The 22176-nt window shown below is 38.1% G+C and overlaps 1 protein-coding gene and 1 long non-coding RNA gene across 2 annotated transcripts in view; one reads left to right on the top strand and one right to left on the bottom strand.

The window, feature by feature from the left end:
• Positions 1-8461: 8461 nt before the first annotated feature.
• LOC143678962 (uncharacterized) lies at positions 8462-12427 on the top strand. Its single transcript, XR_013173502.1, has 3 exons — positions 8462-8559; positions 8738-9005; positions 12315-12427. It is a non-coding gene; the product is annotated as an uncharacterized LOC143678962 (long non-coding RNA).
• A 4704-nt stretch (positions 12428-17131) lies between these two features.
• CRB1 (crumbs cell polarity complex component 1) overlaps positions 17132-22176 on the bottom strand; it is a 201976-nt gene continuing 196931 nt past the window's right edge. Inside the window, exon 13 of the mRNA XM_077156790.1 lies at positions 17132-17347. Within this exon, the coding sequence (XP_077012905.1) occupies positions 17132-17347 (216 nt within the window). The remainder of the gene's footprint in view (positions 17348-22176) is intronic.

The raw sequence follows: 22176 nt of genomic DNA, 5'->3' as shown, positions 1-22176 counted from the left end.
ATCTCTGATATGGGCATGGGAGAAGATGTCTTTCTTGGGGGCTGCGACACTTTCAGCTGCCGTCTGCCATGGCAGATGGAAGGCTGTTTAAGTACTGAACAGTCAAATCCCTTTTGATAAACAAACTTTCGGTTTCTTTGGCAATACAGTTTTTTAAGAAAAATGTAATATGCTTCTGATTTATATGTTTCCTGTAGTTCACATGCCATAATTTCACTCAAAAGTTCTTTTTGGGATATAAATCTCAACTTTATTTTCTTGCCTTTTTGTTCCCAAGTCTTCCTCACACACAGTATAATCGAAGCTACCCTGAGTCTATCTGAATCTGTTTAATCTGCTTTTTGTCCTGAGGTAATTGGGCCCTTGTAGCCTAATGAATTTCTCTCAGTCCCATATCAAGTTATCTGGTATCTTGAAGCAGTTACCTTTTCCAACTTTGCCAAGCCCCACATTTATAGAATTTCTCTTTTCCCTTTGTTTTGCTTTGAAACTGGCCACTTCTTTTCTGGGTCCATGACTTTTTTGCAATCCCTTGCTGGATTTAGTTAACAATAACCAAAACACACATAATCTTCTACTTTATTCCCCTTGTACTAGTGTTGCAAGTTCAATAGGCTGTAAATTAATGCAGGTACACTTTTAACTAAATGTGCTATGCTCACATAATGCAGACTCCCAGCCCCCAGCCACTAGTTTCAGTTTCCTTCAGATCCTCACCTGTTCCTGAGCTAATGCCATATATATTTTAATTTTTTGACACAGCAGCACACTTATGAGTTATTAGATTCAGGTACTGTTATGAGTTAGGACAGGTTAGACGGGATAGGCTCTGCTGAGGTACCAGCCAAGGGTGATTGCCCAGAGGTGAAATCAGGCAGCTTTCTAGGGCTACCCTCCTCCATGAGGTGCTGCAGGGATCCAACTGTTTTCACCTCGTATCTCCACAATCTCAACACAGATCTTCTTGGTGGCAAATAACTGTTTTTGAGGCTGGGAAAAAGTCCAAATCGAGGTGTCACCAAGGCGATCTTTTTTCCCAATGACTGGGGTTGGCGGCTGGCTGCCAGAGATGCGTGTCCCAGGCTCCCCTGTCACATGGCAATGAATATGGCGGCATCTTCTGGCCTCTCCCTTCTCCTTTAGGTTCTGGGTTCCATTGACGTTTAGCTCTATGCCGCTAGTTCACTAAGTTTTGACAAATGCATAGTCATATAACCACCACTGCAATCGAGATTAAAACTATTCCATCACCCCAAAGAGTTGCTTTGTGTGGATTTCCCTTGACCCTAGTTCCATATGATGAGCACAGTTCCATATGCTCTTTGGCAATTCATGTCTCTCTTTTGGAGAGGAGTAATTAAAATGCATTTACCCATATTTGTATGGAATTGTTTCTCTTCATATTTCCTAGTCGTAAGTGTTCTTTATACATTCTGGGTAAAAGTCCTTTACCATATACATATTTTGCAAATCCTTTCTCTCAGTCTGTGCCTTGACTGTTTATTTTCTTAGTAGTGTCTTTTGAAGAAAAAAGAAGTTTTTAATGCAGTTATTTTATTCACAATTTATGTTTTTTGCATTCTAAGAAATTGTTGCCTCACTAGGTGTCACAAGAGTTTCTACATATTTCCACCGTAAATGTTTAGTTTTACTCTTGCATTTAGATTTATGATTTATTTTGCATTAATTTTTTTTATCTTGTATGAGGTAAGAGTTACGGTTCATTTTATCTTCCATCTTTTTCAAGCACCGTTTATTGGAAATACTATCTTTTCCTCATGAAATATACCATGTATTTTAAATCAGTTTATATTTGTATGGGTCTATGGGTGGACTCCATGCTGCCCCATTTTATATGTCTATTCTTAAACCAACACCACACTGCCTTAATGACTTTGGCTCTATCGCAACTCTTGAAATTGCTAGAGGGCATCCTCCAATTTTGTTATTCTTCTTCAGCCTTATGTGTTTGACACTTTTAGGTCTTCTGCTTTTCCACATGCACTTCAAAATTAGCTTTCCATGTCTACAAAGTAGCTTTCTGGGATTCTGATTGGGATTGCGTTGACCCTATAGCTCAAGTTGGGAATAACACCTTAACTATACTGAGTTTTCAGTTGATGAACATGGCATAGCTATCCAATTATCTAAGTCCTCCTGAACTTCTCCCTGCGATGTTTCATAATTTTCAACATATACGGGTATCTCCCATCTTTTGATAAATATATTCTTCAGTATTTGATGATTTTTTGATGTTATTGTAATTATTCTTTTCTAAAATGTCAGTTTCTAACTGTTCATTGTTAATGTATAAAATTACAATTGATCCTGAAACCTTGCTAAAAGAGTTTTAATTTTTTACTTCCAATCTGTGGATTTTTTTTTACTTGCCTCATCGTAACTACTGGCTAGTATCTAAGTTCTTACTGGTTAGTAAGAACTGGCTAGGATCTACAATACAAAGTTTAATGGGAGCAGGGAGAGTAGACATCCTCACCTTGTTCTTGATCTTTGGAGGAACACATTCAATCTTCCATTATTAATAATGATGCTAGCTGGAAGTATTTTGTAGATGCTGTTTATCAGGCTCAGGAAGTTGCTTCGTATTTCCAGTTTGTGAGTTTTTATTTTTTTCATAAATGAATGTTGAATACCATCAAATACTTTTTTAACATCTCTTGAGGAGATCATATAGTTTTTCCTTTTAGTCTATTAATGTGGCCAATTACATTGCTTGGTTTTGTAATATGAAAGCAGCTTTGTTCTCTAGCATCAACTGAGTCGTCATATATTACCTTTAATCCATTGCTGGAATTAATTTTCTAAGATCTTTGTGTCTGCTGTCATGAAGAATGTTGATGTGTAATTTTCTTTTCTTTAGGGTCTGTCTGGTTTTAATATCAGGGTAACATAAATTTTATAGAAAAATTTCCTCCTCTTCTACTTTTTAGAAGATTTTGCGTAGAGTTAGTGTTTTTGCTTCCTTAAATGTTTTGTATAATTCAACAATGAAATCATCTTATCCTGGGGTTTTCTTTAAGAGTAGGTTTTTAACTAAGAATGCAATTTCTTTGGACTTGGGGCTTAGGTTAGTTTCTAGGGCTGCCACTGAATGGTGACTTAAAACAGCAGAAATTTTTTCTCTTGCTGCTCTAAAAGCCAGTTATCTGAATTCAAGGTGTTGACAGGGCCCTGCTCTCTTTGAGGGCTCTAGGGAAGAATCCTTCCTTGTTTCTTTCTAGCTACTGGTGGTCGCTGGCAATCCTTGACATTCCATAGGCTGTAGCTCTATAACTCTAGTCAGTATCTGGCTCCATTTTCACACGGGTCTTTATTCTCCCTTGGGTGTGTCTCTTCTAAGGTCACCAGTCACACTGGATAGAAGGCCCCACATTACTCCTTAACTAATTGTATCTGTGGCGAATCTTTTCCCAAATAAGATCATATACTGAGGTTCTGGGGGGTTAGGGCATATCTTTTGGGGGTACACAATTCAGCCCACACAGGGCTATTCTGATTATCTATTTATTTTTTGAGTGAGCTTTGATAGTTCACGTTTATCAAGAAACTTTCTCATTTCATCTAAGCTTTTCAATTTATTTGCATCAAGTTATTCAAAATATCCTGTCACTATTCTTCTAGTATCTGTAGGATCTGTGATGATGTTCTCTCTTTTATTGATGATGTTAGTAATTTGTCTCTTCTCTCTTTTTTTCTTGGTCAATTTGGATAGACATTCCTCAAAGCTGAGATCTTTTTAAAGGAACCACCTTTGGGTTTCATAGATTTTTCTCAATTTTTAAAATAGTTTTGCTTTATATCAGTACTCATGCACTTATTTTATCTTAGTGAAGTAAAATTCACATAACATAAAATTAACAGTTTTAAAGTGTACAATTCACCAACATGTAGTATATTCATATACTAGTTCTGAAATGTTTCACCCCCAAAATAAACCTCATGTATTTAGTTTCCCAGGGTTGCTGTGGCAAACACCACAAAGTGGTCGGCTTAAACGACAGGAATTATTGGCTCACAATCTGTAGGCCAGAAGTCCGACATCAAGATATCGGCAGGCCATGTTTCCCCGGAGTCTAGTGCGCTGGGTGATGGCTCAGTCTCTGCCTCTATTACATGGTGAACTGTTTCTTTCTGCCTCCTCCTCTGGCTTCTACTTGGACTTAAGCAATTTTGGAACAGGGCCCAAGTCATTCAGTTTGGCCACATCTTAACAAATAACATGGTCAAAGGTCCTATTTACAAATGGGTTCACACTCACAGGACCCAAAGTTAGGCTTTGAACATGTCTTTTGTGGGAGGCATGACTCAGTCTAGCATACTCATTAAGTGCTACTCCCTCTTCTCCCCACCCCAACACTCTTGCTACTTTTATTTTCTGCCTTTGCTTTCTTTAGTTAATATTTTTGTCTTTTCCTAGCTTCTTCTGGTAGAAGCAGATACTGATTTTAGTCTTTTCTTTCTTCTAATATATGTTTTTAATGCTAAAATTTGCATTCTACAAGTTTTGATATTTGTGTTTCATTCTCATTTAATTCAAAATATTTTATATTTTCCTTTCTGTTTTTTTTTTTCTTTAACTGATAGGTTATTTAGAAGTAGGTCATTTTCCTATAATTGGCTCTTTTCCAAATATCTTTCCCTAATTTCTAATTTGATTGCATTGTATGAGGTATGAGAGAACATACTCTGCGTGATTTCAATCCTTTTAAATGTATTAAGACTTTTTCTGGCTCGTGTTTTGGTGCACTTGGAATGAACGTGTGTTCTTCTGTGTTCTACAGATATCTGTGCAGTCCAATCGGTGGGTGGTGGTGTTCAAGCCTTGGTATCACTTTGAGTCTACATGTTCTACCAGTTCTTGAGAAATCTCCAAGAAAAATTGTAGGTTTTCCTGTTTCTTAGTTCTATCAATTGTTGCCTTATGGATTTCCAAGCTCTATTTTTAAGTCCATCCGCACTTGAATTTTTATCTTGTTAATGAATCAATCTCTTTGTCATTATGAAACTTTCCTCTCTATCCAGATTAATATTCCTTGTTCTAAAAATATTTTTTATTTAATGTAATAATAGTCAAACTTTACCCTAACTGTGTTAGTGTTTGTGTGGTATCTTATTTTATGTCCTTTAATAATACTTAAGCTATTTTTGCCTTCATATTTGAAAAGGGTTTCTTGGAGACAGCATCCTCTGGAGTCTTGCTGTTTTCATCTAACCTGAAACTCTTTGTCTTTTCATCCAATAGAACTACTGAGGGCTGGTGATTTGGGGACTTTTGCTTCTACTATTACTATTTAATAGTAAATTATTGATCTTTCATATTTAATGTAATTATTTAAATGAATGGGTTTAAATTTAGCGTATTTCTATTGTTTTCTATTTGTCCAATCTATTCTTTCTTTTTTTTTTTCTAATTTTCTTCCTGGTTTTGTATTGAGTAATTTTTATTATTATATTTCATCTCTAGTTCATGTTATATATTTTAAAAAATTTAGTTAGTATTACTCTAGGCTCTAAAATATATATTGTTAACATATCACAGTCTATTTTCAAAAATATAATACTACTTCACAGGTCTTGTAAGAATTTAACAACAATATATATCCATGTCTCCACTTCATCCTTTGTACTATTGTATATTTTACATCTACATGTCTTGTAAAATTAAAAGTACAGCACTATGATTTTGCTTTAAATAGTCAGTTACATCTTTTTAAAATAGTCAGATACATTTTAAAGAAGTTAAAAAAATGTAGAAGAAAAAGGTCTTTTATATTTACCCACGTTTTTATCATTTCTAGCACTCTGATCCTTTGTGTAGATTCAAAGTTTCATCTGTACCATTTTATTAACTGGATAAACTTCTTTTAAAATTCTTGTACTGTTGGTCTACTGGCAAGGAATTCTCTCAGCTTTTATTATTCTGAAAATATCTTTTTTTTGCATTAATTTTGAAAGTCATGGTTGCAGGTTGACATGTTATTTTTCCTTCCAGCTCTTTAATGATATCGTTCCATATTCTTCTGACCTGCACAAATTCTGGCAAAAAGTCAGCAGTAATTCATAGCTTGGTTCTATTATAGGTGGTATCGTTCATCTTTGGCTGCTCTTTAGACTTTCTTTTGATCACTGATTAATCTCATCCAGTATATTTTAAATTTCAGATATCATACTCTTCCTCTCTGGAAAGTCCAATCTGGATAGATTTTTTGTAACTTCGACTTATTTTCTCATTGTGTTTGAAGATTTGTAACAGCTGTTTTATGGTCCATGTCTGCAAACGGTATCATTTCTGTCTTTTCTGTTGATTTTTAAAAATGTGATTATGGGGTATATTATCCTACTTCTTTGCATGCCTGGTAATTCTGATTGAATACCAAATATTCTTTTATGTCAGATTTCATTGTATTCTGTTAAATAGTCTTGGAATTCTATTCTGCAGGGTGTTTAAATTCCTTGCAAGCCAACTTGATCCCTTAAAATTTTTCTTTTAATCTGTATTATTGTGGATCCAGAGTAACCTTTATTCTGGAGCTAGTTTAGGTCCTCCACTGAGCACCCCTGTATTGTTCTTCTTTGAATCCCCAGTTCTTAGTATGACATCGAGCTCAGAGTAGATGCTTAATGGCATTTTGTTGAATGAACTTGAATAGGCTATCACTAGTTGATGATGTCAGAACTCTGGAAGGGTTTATATTTTTTGCATAAACTATAAATAGAGTTTATGCAGTGAGATATAAACATGAGTATGATAAACTGTCTCTTTCTTTTGAAATGACCTACCACTAAACACTCACATCAGAAATGCAAAACCAATAACAAAAGGAACATTGTTGAGTTTAGTAATAGTAAGAGTCCCAAACTTAACTCTGAACTTACAATGGAAGTGTGAGGAAAAGAGGCACAAGCGAATAAAGTCAGGTACTCCTTTCTAAAATTCAAATCCCTCTAGGAAGTTAATCCTGTAGTCATTTTTTTCCATAAACTGTAAATAGAGGTTAAGCAGAAATTAACAAACCAAAACATCTGTACTTGCCTGGACCTTCCCATTTTATTAGATAAGTAATTTAAGTGTGAATATTTTCATCTAAGCATAATCTCTTTCTTTATATAGTGGTGCCCATTAATTAAGTGTAGTGTTAACTGTAGATATATTATGTATTTAAAGGTTTAAACTGAATAATATATTCAAACAACTGACATTTAATTTGGTTCAGTAGTTGCTCTACATATTTATTTAATGATTTGAAAATGTTAAAATAGCAGGAAAGGATTTAGAGGCTATTTTAAGCTCCTTTGCATTTAAATTATTTTATAGAATCCCAGTCAATTTTGCCCTTGAGCATTATAAAACAGATCATGATATCAATTTAGTGGATATTTTGAATGATATAGTCAACAATGTTGAAATTTCATCCTCATTAATTATATCTTATTTTGTGATTTTTCTTGGGTGCCTATACTTGCAGATTGCACTCCCCCCCCTTCTCATCCCTGTCACATTTTAAATGTCTATAGACCAATATTTATATAATTGGCTTCTTCCTTTCATCCATTACTACTTCCCTCCACATAGGAATATAGGAATATTCCTTTTGGAACATGGCTACTCTTTTATGCTGAATACTAAAACAACAACAACAACCCTTTTAGGATAATCAGCTCCTTTCAGAAATTATTCTATGCTTTGTGCAATCTTCTATGCCACCGCTGTTGCTCCTTTTAGGTAAGATTCCAGGTGATATGTTTGATTTCAATTAATTATATTATCCTTGGCAACAATTGCAAGACTTTCGATGATTTTTCCACTCTAATTTAGAATAGAATGATACATGTAAATGATACATGTAAATTCATGTGAATTGAATAATTTATTGTTTCGAAAGAATGTGAGGGAAGTTTTATCATATTTACTTGTTTTAAAATCAGATCTGTATATTCCAGATATGACTATACGGTTTAAAAATACTTGCATTTTGAACAATTTCACCCAGGGTAGAGAAGTGTCAAAACCTTTGTGGTTGGAGCATCTTTGAAACAGTGTGTCAGCAAAGGAAGGATCTGGGAGGTGGAGGTAGGAGGAGGGAACCTTCTGGGAGAACCAATTTAACCTGTATTTAATTCAACTTCAAGAATCTGATGTACTGTGGAAGGTAGAAATCGCAGAATTCAGGGGATATGCCCAGGAGTCACCGGCTAGCTCGGTTTGCTCCCTTGTTTTGTATGGAACAAGGAGTAGATTTTAAACCCCATAAACAAAAATATCTTAAAAGGAAATATTGAGAAAGAAAATGTTAGCTCACATAGCTCTTCACAGGTCACAAAGGGCGATTATTGTTGAAACAGGAGAAAAGTTAAGTGGGACATTTAACCCTGATCAGGGAAAAAAGCTGCCCGAGGATGTTTATAGCAACATGGAAGTTTCTTGCCAGACAGAATTTCACCGTCCACATACTATGTGGGCACGTCTGTCTGGAGAATCCTGAGTACCGAGGGACCCTCAGGAGAGGGTGAAGAGCATCGTGCTACCTCTCCTAGGAAGTGAGTATGTGCTTGGAAGGGTGGTGTGGGACCCCCTTGGAGGAAGAGGTGAGTGTGACCACGGGAGGGCCCGACCTCATCAACTGAGGAGGTTTAAAGTACACGGTGTCGCAGGAGCTGTGTAACGCTGTCACTCCAACCTGGTGACTCAGGAGGGGCAACTCTGTTTGAATTACAGGCATGTGAAGGGGACGGTGTCAAGTTGTGAAGCCACTGCCATCTAGGAGCGTTGATGGGAAGCAGGAAAACATCCCCAGAACTCTTCCCTGCCAGAGGCCAGGTTGACAGGGCAGGAGTGGCCGATGGGAGCTGCCGCAGGATGACTTAGGGGCGCTGCCATTCCTGACAGGTCACCTCAAAAGTCAGCACAAGATCATGCACTAAGGGGGTTTCAATATTTTAAAGTTTCACCTTCCCTGCCTTCCGATGTGGATCACCCTTGAGAGGTAAGATGGTGGAGCTCTTTATTTTATTACCTTAAAAGGGGAGGATAGAAATTGTTAATTGGCATTTCTCATTAAGATACAAAAACCCAACTTCTAATCGGGAGCATTGTAAGGGTTGGGGCTTCAGAAATTCTGGATGGACTTCAAACTAGTAAGTCTTTCATTAACAGCAGGAGAGTAGGACCCAGAACAGAGGGTTACACTTGGAAATTTGGTGAGTAAACAGAAGATGTGACACACAGTTGAACTAAATTAAGTGCTGATTAAACATATATGTTCTGAAAATACACATTTATGTCAAGGCGCCCTTTTAATTATTGTTTCAATTATTTAATGATCACAAATAACTTTCTTCAAAGTAAAGAGATCTATTTATGGAGAGAAAAGATGCTGGTTGAATAATAAGCCTCATCCCACAACTGACCATTTACTCTTCACATCCCAGCTGGCATTTGTTGGCAACAAAGACATTTTTATAGACTTAGAGAGAAAACAAACTGACTCTAAGGAGTGAGATTTTCTTATTTAACTTGCACATGTGATGAAAAGTTCTACAGCATCTCAAATGTCGGCTTTTATTTCGTCTGTATTATTAGCTATCGAAGGCCCTATCTGTCTGTCTAGCCTCTTATCGGCAGTGACTTCCATGGCAGGTGATTGATTTTGACCGTAATTGATTATAAACACTCTTAGGATTTATCTTGAATTTGAACTATGAATTTATCTGCCATCTTAAATCTGACTTTATCACCTTTGATTTTAATTTCTCTATCAAAGAATTCAGAAAGAGATATTCTTTTGAGAAGAGCCCCAATTAATTAAAATAAATAGGATATTTATTAAATAAGTTTTAAGATGAAGTACCCATGGCAATATACTTATTTTTATGACTCCTTTGGGTCTTCAATAATTGTTTCACCTTTAAATGAATAAACCCTTGAGGGCAGATACTAATCGATTGAAATACTTCAAGAAAGTCAAAACAGTATTCACATAAATTACTGGAAATCTAAATACACGCAATTTTATCATGTGGGTGTGTTTGGTCAGTTTTTCAAGGGAGAAGTGTGGGAAAATAATTTGCATGTCATTTCAAATGATTTAGAGTGACCACTCTCCAGTTCAAATGACAGTATCAGATTTTACTCTCTAAGGATAAAAATGTTTTCCTCATTCTGTTTTTATCATGGTAAGGCCTCTCATACTGCTAACGGAATAAATGCTAAATAAGCTGGCATAATTAGAATCTCCTCTTATCACTGATTCTGGCCATTAGATGCTTCAGATGAACAACCCATAATTAGCAAATTGATTGTTCTTGCCCCACTTCAAGTTGAGACATTCAGGTCCTACTTCTGCTGATTGAACATTTGGACTAAATTAGTACTTGGCAGCGGAGGGACGCTGAGTTGAAATCCAAGTGCCATTCAGATCATCAGTCAAAGGGCCTCTGGTTTCCTTTCTGTCTATCAGAGAATGAAATACCAATATTTTAGAAAAACAGCAAAGACGCTTCCAAGGAAATTTGAGCCTGGGTTCCTATGTGTCTATAGTCTGGAGCTCTGAGACATTTCCTGATATTTTTGGAACCCAATGAAAGAAACCTTTAGCATTAGACTTCATTGAATTTTTATTACAAAATATTCTGAATTAAAGACACTCTTGTTGGTTCGTATTTAGTATTTATTTATATTTTTTACAAAACTGAACATCCCAGAATCATTCATATTATAACACAATTTCTTTTGAAAGAATGTTAGAAAACAGGAGTGATATTGCACAATAACGTTTCTGAATTATCTCTCATTTAGGGAAGTTGACCTAGAAGTTTCCTTTTGGAAACTGTCGCATGTAGTTAACGGCTTTCATAACTCTATGAAATTGGATGTTGAGCAAATAGCTGAATGAAGTGATTTGTGACATATCCAAATCTATGACATAAAGGGTTGGGTCACCACAGGGTGCTAGAGTGCCTATGCTTTGGGGACTTTTTCACACATAAACATATAAACTTTTTTCTATTCAGTGTTTGTCTTAATTAAGCCAGGAGACTTAAATTTTGAGCCAGGACTCTTAAACTGCAAGCCATGAGCATCTCAATCTCTGAGGGCTGGAGGATGTGGATTTGGGAGCAGTTTTCAAGGGGAGATTGTGGCCCAACCTATTAAGGAAACCTGTGACTGATTCTTAAAGCAGCTGTCCTCAGGCAGGCACTGCCAAATATATTTGATGGATGTTTTAACCAGATTTCTGGAACCAAGTAAAGAAAAGACTGGGTACCAAATCACAGAGGAGTGGGTTTAAATTGGAAGCATGCATTTTTGTCATCACTGTTAAATGCAATGTGCAGCAGTAAAATTGCACATTTGCTGGAAATAAGTTGAAATTTAAAAGGTCATATTCACTCTTGAATTAAGGAAAACTTCATGGTTTGAATCATGTCCTTACAAGCATAAATCCAGGTGAAGGGTGCTTAGCCCATCGTGACCCAAAGGGTGATTTAAGCCAGGATCCACAGCTCAATCTCTCTTGCTGTTGATGATTACAGATGATTGTGATTCCTTAATAAATGAGGCCTAAAAAAAAAATTCACTATAAAGCAAAATATTTTAAAAATTCTCTATCATTGGTTGTTTGGTTGGAACTGAGAGACCTAAGATCGTTTGATTTATTCTCTGACAATTTTATTAGAACATACAAGTGGTATGCACAGTTCATTTCAGCCTTACACATGAAGCAATTTCTTCAGTCAGGGGGGACTGCCATCAAAGCAGACAGATCGGAGGGGTGGGAACGACATGAAAAAATAGTCTTTCTCTGCCAGAAATCTGCTTATTATACACGTACATCATAAGATTGATGGGAAGGAGGCAACGAAGAGTACTGTCTCCAGTTGGTTTGCCTGGGATCTAGAGTAGGAGGTAGGAGTGTGGAGAGAAACCCTTACCTCTGCTTGCCACATGTCCCTACAACAATCCCTGTTAGCTGAATAATAATCGATCTTGTATGTTGGATGCTCACTTGCAGCTAAGCATTTTACACTTATCCTAATGACCATAATACACCCATGAGAATAGAGGTATGGCTCAGATTTTGCAGATTAAGTCCAGGTCACCTGGGGGGGGACAGAGAAAAAATTCATATCTATGTTACTTTGTTTCCGAAGACTCTTAAGATGAAGAAAAGAACCTTGAGAGGATTAATGAGACATGATAGTATAATGCAGTAAGCTTAGTATAGTTCTGCTCTCTACAAGTGCTCAATAAATGATGTTACAATAATTATTAACATCACTGTGATGCCTTCTAGTTCTATTTCCATAGCCTACTTCTCCTCCTCTTCAGTTAACTGCCGCTAAGACCAATTGGAAATAATAGCAGCTGCTGCACAGCGTCAGATTCCGATACCCAACCTACGTCCATCTCCTAGACAAGAGGGTCTGGTAAACAGAGGTATTTTAAGGAAGTAAAATAGGGGTGGGCTTGAAGTTGATTTGAGTCATTTCCTGCTACCCTTTCACTCCCGGTGACTACAGAAGCCACTTTAGGGGCCACGTTAGGAGCCTTCCTGTCACTCCTTGTAAACGCACACCAGATGTGCCTTTTGCTTTGGCTGCCCTCGTCTAGAGTTCACCCCAGGGAAGAAAGTAGGACAGGATGGCTGTGTCCACTTTACACCTCCACTGCAAAGTCTGCAAACAGCTGCACCAGAAGCACTGTGGTCCTCAGCACTCCCCAGAGCTGGGTTCAGAGTTAATAGAGACTCATCTTTATTTGCCACTGTGAGAAAAAATCAGGCATATATTTGTGATATTTTATTAATAACTTGCAAATTATTGTTGCTATGCCGATAATAACAAATAATCCAGTAGTTCTCACAGCAGCAGTTCTGGATGCAATGAAATAAGAACCAGAGAACTACCTCATATTTCCATGTTCCTTAGGTTGCCTCATTGGCATGAATAATTGTGTCTCAGTTTTCTATTGCTCTGTAACAAATGGCCCAAAAGTTTGACTTAAAAGCAGCAATTTATTTTTTCTCACAATTCTGTGGATTGGTTGGATTGTTCTTTTGCTGCTCTCACATGGGTCACTTATGTGACTGCATTTAATGGGAAGGCTCGCTTGAAGTGGGGTAAGCTGAGCCATCTAAGATGGCTGGTGGAATGGGATTTTCATTCCAGGCTTCTTCACAGTATGGTGTGCTCAGGGCTGTCTTCTAAGAGAGTGAAAGAAGAAGCCACAAGTCTCTTGAAGCTGGCTGGAAATTTTTACAACATCACTTCTATATTATCCCATTGGTCATAGCAAGTCACAGAAGACAGAATCCTCTTCTCCACTGAGGGGTGGTAAGCTTACACTGCAAAGGGGCATGAGGGGAATTGTAGTTGTGGCCTAATACAAAATGCAAAATTACACACCATCCAAAAGTTGGACTGTGACATTGGTGATGCAGATATTGTACTTCTCTACTGAAGGTGAGGCTCACCTTGTAAGTAATTACTGCGAATATACTCCATAGGGAAAATTTTGAAACATTCCTGACAAAAGATATTGAATATTTAGTTTATTCACAGATGCAATGAGTTGGTTTGCTGGGGCAGCCTGGAATCAATAACCTCTTATCATTTATGTGGTTGGAATGTCCATTTGGAATCATTCATTTATTCATGCTTGTATACATTCATTCATGAGTGCATTTGCATATGTATTTGCACTCCTATGTGAAACCCTGAACATCCCTGGAAAAGGGCTGATAGCTAGGTTCAGAAAACATTATTTCTAAACTCAAATATTACTTTTAGCAGTAACCTTTTCTTCTTACCTGTTCTAAAACCAATAGGAACAGCTTATCCTTTGTGATTTTTTTCAGTCTGTATTTTTGTTTTAACTCAGCTACTTATCCTTTTCCTTTATTTGGAGTTCTTTCTGTCCTTCCCATTTTAAATTTCTATTAAGAAGTTATGGTTCTAATGGGGTGAGAAATTAAAGAAAATGTCTTATGGCATACACAACATGCAGATTTTCAGACATCGATGTGCTTGAACTTACACTTGAAGCAAATTAGATATTGAGGGCAAAGCCAGGGATGGAGAAAGATATTAAGGCTATGATGGGTTAGTAGGCAGGTTGCCCAATGACAGCTTACCCAAAACTTGGACACTTTGGGATTTTGCTAGTAGCAGGTACACATTTGAACATTATTTATTCATTCATTCTTTTATCCAAAAATATGTATATATATATACTTATTGTGTTTTTACCATGCATAACTCTGTTTTAGGTGAAGTGTATTGCAGTAAAAGAAAAAAGAAGGTTCATGTCTTCATGTAACTTAGGTTCTGGTCAGAGGAAGTAGAGAACAACGATGTGGTCAGTTGGGCGGTGCGGAACAGCATGGAGACAAATAAAGTAGAGGTGTGGGAGATGAAGAGAAATTGGCAAAGGAGACTGCCATGGGATGGACTGTGAGGTGAAAGGAAGACCAAGATCAAATGGTGTGCTCTTGGCCAAATGAGGAAAGTGTTTCAAGAAAGGGATGGCAATTCTTTCAAATGCTGCTGAGAGGCCATGTAAGATGAGGACCAAAGACTGGCCATTGTGTTTGGTAATGTGGAGATCTTGGTCAACCTTCCATGAGCTATTTCCTGGAGTGGCAAAGAGAAAAGTCAAATTAATTTGAATGCAAGAGACAATAGAAAGAAAGGTGCATGGGTGGTACAGTGGTAGAATGCTCACTTACCATGCGGGGGACCTGAATTGGATTCCCTGGCCCAAGCCCCGCCCCTGCCCCCCAAAAAAGATGAGAAAGGGAGGCAGGGGAGACCAAAATATAGAAAACCCTTTTGAGGATATTTTAGTGGAAAGGGGTATTGAGACATGGGATGGTAATCAGAGGGTCAATGTGAGTCAAGGGAGAGAATTTTATATGATAGGAAGTATGGCAGTACATTTGGTGGTGGTGGGGATGACCCCGTACAGTGCGAAAACTGATGATGAGGGAGAATTTCTGGAATGATGCCCTTGGACAATTGAGAAGGATGGTTCTTCTAGACCAGAGTTCTTCATCCTTTTCAAATTATATCACTAACGTGTGCAAGGGTAGTTCAGTGGTAGAATTCTCGCCTACCATGTGGGAGACCGGGGTTCAATTCCCAGGTCAAAACACTTCCCCCAAAACAAACAATCAACAAACAAAAAGTCAACAAATGGTGCTGCAATAATGGGATACTCACATGGAAAAATAATGAAATGTGACCCTGCCATACAGCACACATACAAAAAATATCATTAAAAAATTCATGTCATTAAAATTTTGGAAAATATGCCCTAAATATATATGTAGAGATTTTGAAATTGTATTTATATTCTACTATAATAACATATTTGCATGTTTGAAAGTATCACATATCCCAGAAAAACCATGCTTTAATCCTGATTCAATCTTGTGGGGGTAGCTGTTTCTTTTCATCCTGATTCAGTATTGTAGGGCAGACACTTTTAATTAGTTTATCTCCACAGAGATATGACACGCCCGATTGTGGGTGTGACCTTTTGATTAGAAGGAAATGCGATTCTGCCCATTCAGGGTGGATCTTAATTAGTTTACTGGAGCCCTTTAAAAGAGGAACTATTTTGGAAAAATCTCAGAGTCAATGCAGAAGCTTAGAGAGCAGAAGTGACAGAGCCCATACAGCCAAGAGACCTTTGGAGATGCAGGAGGAAAACGCCCCAGGGGAAGCCTCATGAAATGACAGCAACAGTAATGGACAGAGATAGCCAATGTAGATGTTTGGAGATGAAGACAGAAATAGCCCAGGTGCTAAGCAAGGACTCACAGAAATAGCCAGAACCTAAAAAGAAGAAACTTCTGGCCCCAGCAGATGCTAAGCTGAGAAATTGAAAACAAAGTTTTGTCCTGGAGCAGCTAAGTAGAGGTCCCACAGACTCTTAGAGAGGAAACCACAGACATCAGAAGCTGGAAGCAATGGAATCAGAAACAAGGACGAGCAGACCCCAGCCACATGCCTTCCCAGATCAGCCTTACTTGAGCCAAGGTATCTTTCTCAGGATGCATTAGTTAGGATATATTTATATGGCCTTAGAACTGTTAATAATTTCCCTTTTAAAAGCCATTCCATTTCTGGTATATTGCATTCGGGAGATCAACTAAGATGGCATGTTATGTGAATTTCAAAACATACACAGAATGGAACCACACACTGTGGAGATAAAATATATAAATAAAAGGTCCAGTATTTTCTCTGCATTCTCCACAAGTAGTCTTGCACACATGCACCTAGAAACACACGCACCTCACTTTGGGGTTCATACCTTTAGATAATGTCGCTGTTTGACACTGATTTATCAAAAAGAAATTGGAAGGGAAAAGCTTGGTTGTTCAGACTTGAGAATCTCAGCTTTCCACAGATCTTGATTTATGTCTAGGAGGTATTTTGACCTTAGGCATAAGGAACTTGAGATGGTTTGGTTAGAAAACCTTATTCTTGGTTCTTCAAATGCTCCTAGAGGTTACTTTTGCTTCATGTAATGCCACAGAATGCCCAGGAAGGAGAACAGTCACATTACCATTTTTATTTGTTGCCGCTGGGTCGTTTTTTACAATAGGCCATTCCGGTGGCTTTCTCCGATTCCAGGATCGGGGGACAAAAGTGTACATCTCATTACAGGTATACAGCTAAAGTCTTCCACCAGATGACAAGAATGAGAAACGTAATCTATTTCTTCTGTTGTTTCTGTGTAGACAATGGCAGTTTCCAGCTACAAGGCTAACTAAGAAGGTGTCTCCAGTTTGCAAAGTGTTAAGTGACAAGGCACTGGAGCTTTTCCTGGAAGATGCTGTCCTCTAGAAATGATCTTTACTAATTATAAAGCAGAAATTACTGGCACAAAGACATTGTTTTGTGCTCAGCCAAGAAAACATAATGAAACAATGGTGTCCAGTTGAACCTCTATGAACGCCTTTAAGTTGGTCCAGGGAATCCTTGTCACAGTAGCAACGTAATCCTCGTAAATTACTATCTCTAGGTATGCAAAGCAAACTGCTCACATGCAGTCAGCATATTCACAACATGTAGAACCCTCTCTGGGAGCATGAGGCCACTTCTAAATCAGCCTCTCCATCGCAGGGGGCAGCATCACGTTCCCCAACTCCACTCGAGAGCCCTCCTTTTCCTGCCGACTTGGGCTGTAGGTTCCTTGAGCTGCCCTTTTGCTGGAGGCTACCAAAGAAGCAACGACTGCCAGAAAGAGGATCAATAACAGGGCTAACATCACTGAACCCATGGAGGTGAAAATGTCCGAGATCAAGTGATCTGTCAACTGGAGGGATTGAAATAATTGTGATATAAGTTAGAGAGCAGAAGCAAATGTTCAGGACAATGGAACTACCCTGGAATGAAAATCAACCAGAGAAAGCAGGTAAAAGACCAAGGTACTAAAGGAAACTTCAATTTTCTTATTCCAGACGATGTGAAAATGACTATAAATATGTATCTGCATCTTAGGTCTCTTGGTCAGAAAGTATGGCATGGAATATCTACTGTATTTATTCAATATTTTTATCTCAGTGGCTGAGGACATTCATGTGAAATCAAGGGCAAAAGATACCCCCCCAGACACATTTATAAAATTTTTCTGCATCTACATAAACATATATTCAGATTCCTCCCCTGCCCACCCCCATTTGTCTAAAGTTCTGATTTTGGACTGAAGGAATGGTTATTTTTACACTGCCTTGTATGGGGAAAGAGAGCAAATTAAATTAGTTGGGCTCCATGAGAAAGACCCCAATCTCGAGACAGAGGAAGGCCTGGGATGAGCTGGCCTTGCAGGTAGTTCTCACGTTGTCACTTCAATTTGGATTCAATGTGACATTTGAATGGTTGTAAAAGCACATGAACTCAAGGCTGACCCAAGTGTTTAGAAACAAAAAACTGATAGAGCCCGTTGGGAGGAGCTGGATGCCAGGTTTCCAGGGTGTTAGGCTTTTAAAAATGTCGGTTCCAATGTGTTTGCCAAGCCCTTTTAAGTCAACCTGGTATCATTTTAGCAGTGGGTGACAGGAAGCTGTGACTTAGTTGCATAGAGATCTTAAGGACAAGAAGAAGTTGCTATTTGGATTTTCTTTTGATTTTTCGAAGAAATATTTCTGTCAGAGTAAAAGCAGGAGTAAATCATTTTACCTTCTCGGTTAGCTTTCTCTATGACCCACATCCAATTACCAAGCCAATCTGTTGTACAAATAAATCTTTGAATATCTTAACATCCCAGAATTTTAAATATCCTTGCTATCCTTAGTTCCCCCCAACCCTTGAGTCTTGGTTTAAATGTAATATGTACTGTACCTATTTGAAAGTATTATGTACCACAGAAAAGTCATGTTTTCATCCTGATCCAATCTTGTGGGAACAGCCATTTCTTTTAATCATGATTCCATACTGTAGGGAAGAATTTTTGATTAGGTTGTCTCCACAGAGACTTGACATGCCCAATTGTGGGTGTGATCTTTTGATTAGAGGAGATGTGGCTCCACCCATTTCAGGTGGGTCTTGATTAGTTTACTGGAATCCTTTAAAAGAGGAAACGTTCTGGAGAGAGTGAGAAACAGCAGAAATGACAGAAATGACAGAGCCAACAGAAACTTCAGAGCAGAGCTGACACAGATGCCAACAATTTGGAGAACAGAGACACAGACGTCTGGACATAATTGAAGCCCAGCAGACATTGCCATGAGATGTTAAGCAAGCCAGAAGGTAGAGAGAGCCAAGGGAAGCCAAGGGATGAAAGCCAGCCCTGAAAAAACAAAGTGAGGAATCCTCACAGGAACAGATGCTGAAAACAACAGAGCCCTGGAGCAAAGGACCAACAATTGCCAGCCACATGATTTCCCAGCTGACAGAGGTGTTCTGGACAATTGGCCTTCCTTGAATTAGGATATCTTTCCCTAGATGTCTACAGAATCCAGGAGAACCCTTGGCCTGGTGATGCTTTAATGCTTGGACTTCTAGCCTCCAAGATTGTGAGATAATAAATTCATGTTGTTTGAGCCAATCCATTCTGTGGCATTTGTCATAGTAGTTACAGCAAGCAGCATAGACACTCTCCTCCACTACACTGCAAACTTGGCTTTGGAGGGTGAAATTGGAGAGAGAGAGAGAATCTTGGGCTTAGGCTTTGAGTCCTTGTTAGAGTCACCATGTCGGTAAAACCAGAGAACCAGTCTTCATCACATATGTGGTGACCTTTGAGGAACTGACACCCTTGTCTACAGCTGCTTCACTGCTCTCAGAAATGTGGTAAAAGAGAAAGAGCACATTCACAGGCTGGGATCCAGCCCCATCTTTGTCACTCCTGGCTGCAAGATGACGTGTCTAAGGCTCAGCCTCTAGGGACTGAGGCTTGGGTTTGGTTGCCAGCTCTGCCACTGGCTCATGTGCCTACTAACAAGCTACTTCACCTCTCAAAGACTCATTTTCATCATGTATAACATTGGCTATTAATATCTACTTCAAAGCACAAGACTGAATGGAAAAGAAACAAACATGGCTTACAGTAAACTCTCAACATATAAAAATATTAGTAGCCATTAATATGCCATAGATTCTTATCCCTAATTCTATTTATTTACAAAAGATAAACCAGAACTTCCTCAGTATCTGGCACTATTACCCAGGGAGCCAACCTACAAACCTAAAATTGCAATTCTAAACCTCAGCTAAAGTTTTTGATGACACAGTTCCCTTAACTATATCAAATAGGGCATGTCATTAAGCTTTGGTGTAAGGCTGCATGAAGAGGGTTTTGAAGTTGCCTCTTGAGGGCCCTTTGCTTTTGAATTCCCATGGTTGAAAAAGCCTCTTTTACTCTGCTATTCTTCAACTGTGCTTAAAATATACAGCACTGGAATGGATCTTTTGATAACTGAAACTGCTGAGACACATGAACTGATGGACACCTCCAAGTGTGAGGACCATCCTGAAAAACAGCATGAATTGGAGGCCAAACCTGTTTGGCCGGGTTGTGCTTGTAGTGCCACAAATTCTTTCTAAAAAAAAAAAAGTCTAAATTAATTAGAAACATTATGTAATATTATTTTTAAATAACTTTTTATGCTGTAACATTTATTAAGTTGTCATGTTACAGCATCTTTTTTTAAATGTACATTTTAAATGTGATTAATTTAAACTGTGATTACTTTCAACACTATTAAAATGCAGAATAAAATAAATAGATGCTTGTTGTTATTTGTTTGTTTGTTTTTCTTTCCAAATGAGTTTATTCTGAAACATTGATTGGATTGTGGCTTACTATGACCCAAGGCAAGGCTATTATATGGTATTCTGAGGTGAAACTGTCAAAATTTATTTTGAATCTTCTTAGCTGGGTGATGTATGCTGGAATATGCTGTAACTATACTTTAGCTTTTCTTTTTTTTTTTGTAAAAGAAATGTCATACTGTTTCTTTTTTTTCTTTTTGCATGGGCAGGTACCAGGACTCGAACCCGGGTCTCTGGCATGGCAGGTGAGAACTTTGCCCCTAAATGACCGTCGCACCGCCCCATACTGTTTCTTTTGAAAGGTGCCCAGAAGAGTGAGTACTTGCTAAGCAGACCGAAGTGTTTTGCCACTTGCTTAGTATAGTTAGCAGATAAATGGAAGTTTCTTCATCCGTAAACTGTGGTCAGTCATTCTCATAACCCATATTTCACATTATTCTGAGGATCACAGCATTCATATGCATATTTATATATGTATATATATACACAAAGAGCTTCTCAGGGTGCCTAGGCAAAGAAGGAGAACTCAACCCCTGGTTGTTACTGGTGCTTATTATTATTATCCAGACGGACCCTTACCTAGCCCCTTTCTCTTGTCCTGTGTGGATTTTGGAACTCCTGTCATCCACAGCCCACACTTATAGGATGTCAGCACTCACAGCATCCCATTGCCACTTCACTGAACTGACGTGATGCTTCAAGAAGATTGTGCTTCTGGGCCCCTTGGGATCAATCACTCTCTCACTAATCGTTTGCTGAACAGCTCATCTGAAGTTTAAACTTAATTTTTTTAAATGCAAAATGAGCTGGCTTGTCTGGAAAGAGAAAAAAAAAGAAAGACAATTTCATTTCTGTCTTCTACATCAGGGTCTGCCTGGTATTGCATTTAGGGCTGATTGCATTTGGAAAGATGTGAAAACAATGAACACATCAGAAATAGCCCTGAACAAATATGAAGCATTACAGGATTTCTTGGGAAACTTGATCTCACGCTTCCAAATGAAAGGAGGTGAAAACATTAAAGCTTTGCCTTCAAATGAGGAAATTCAAGAAAGCCACGCTGCTGCTACCACTCTTTTGGTCCCTTCCTTCTCTCATTGCCTGGGTTTTGTAAATCAGTGGAAGTGTGTTTGTGGTTAAAAATAGGGGCAGTGTTTGGAGTTAAAAACTGGTTTCTGGAAAACATAGTGGTGGAGTGAATTATTTCAAGTCATTTTTGGAATTCAGTTGCGTATCAGTTATGTAGAAATAAGTGGAGGCAATTTAGGACTTTAAGTTAAAAAGTGTTTTTTTTTTGAAAGCACCAGTTGATTGCAGGTTACATTCCAGCTTCAATATCTGAGTTCCTGAAGCTAGTTTGTGACTGCGTGCATTTTCAGGGGTACAGTGAGTAGCCAAGGAAAACGGTTATGTCCTATTATGAGAATTAATGATTAATGGGAAAATTACTGTAACTTTGTTACATTTTTAAAAAGCCGGTTAAAGTATTTATCTTCCATCTGTATATACAAAGCAAAATAACTCTTGCCTCTCAAATTGTAAAAGGGAGAGAGAATTATTCCATATATAAGGAGGAGGAGAGCATTCTTGTGAATTGCCATTGTAACAAGTAGATCCTCAATTTGGTGGATGATGCAAACCTCCCACACAGGCCTGAATCCTTGAACTATATCTTATCAACGGATTGCTAGAAACAGCCGTTTCCATAGTAATATTGAATATGTGCCAGAACTCCGTTTTTTAAATTAAGACTGCTACAGCAGCCAATTTTTAAACATAAATACACTGTCCTCTTTACAGTTATAAGGGGGAAAATAAGGTACCTAAAAGCCAAAAGAAAGGACTTGGGAAGGGTCCTGGCACAACTATGGG

The sequence above is a fragment of the Tamandua tetradactyla genome, chromosome 4 (genome assembly GCF_023851605.1).
Source record: "Tamandua tetradactyla isolate mTamTet1 chromosome 4, mTamTet1.pri, whole genome shotgun sequence".
Lineage (NCBI taxonomy): Eukaryota > Metazoa > Chordata > Mammalia > Pilosa > Myrmecophagidae > Tamandua > Tamandua tetradactyla.
This window is presented reverse-complemented; position numbering and strand designations above follow the sequence as displayed.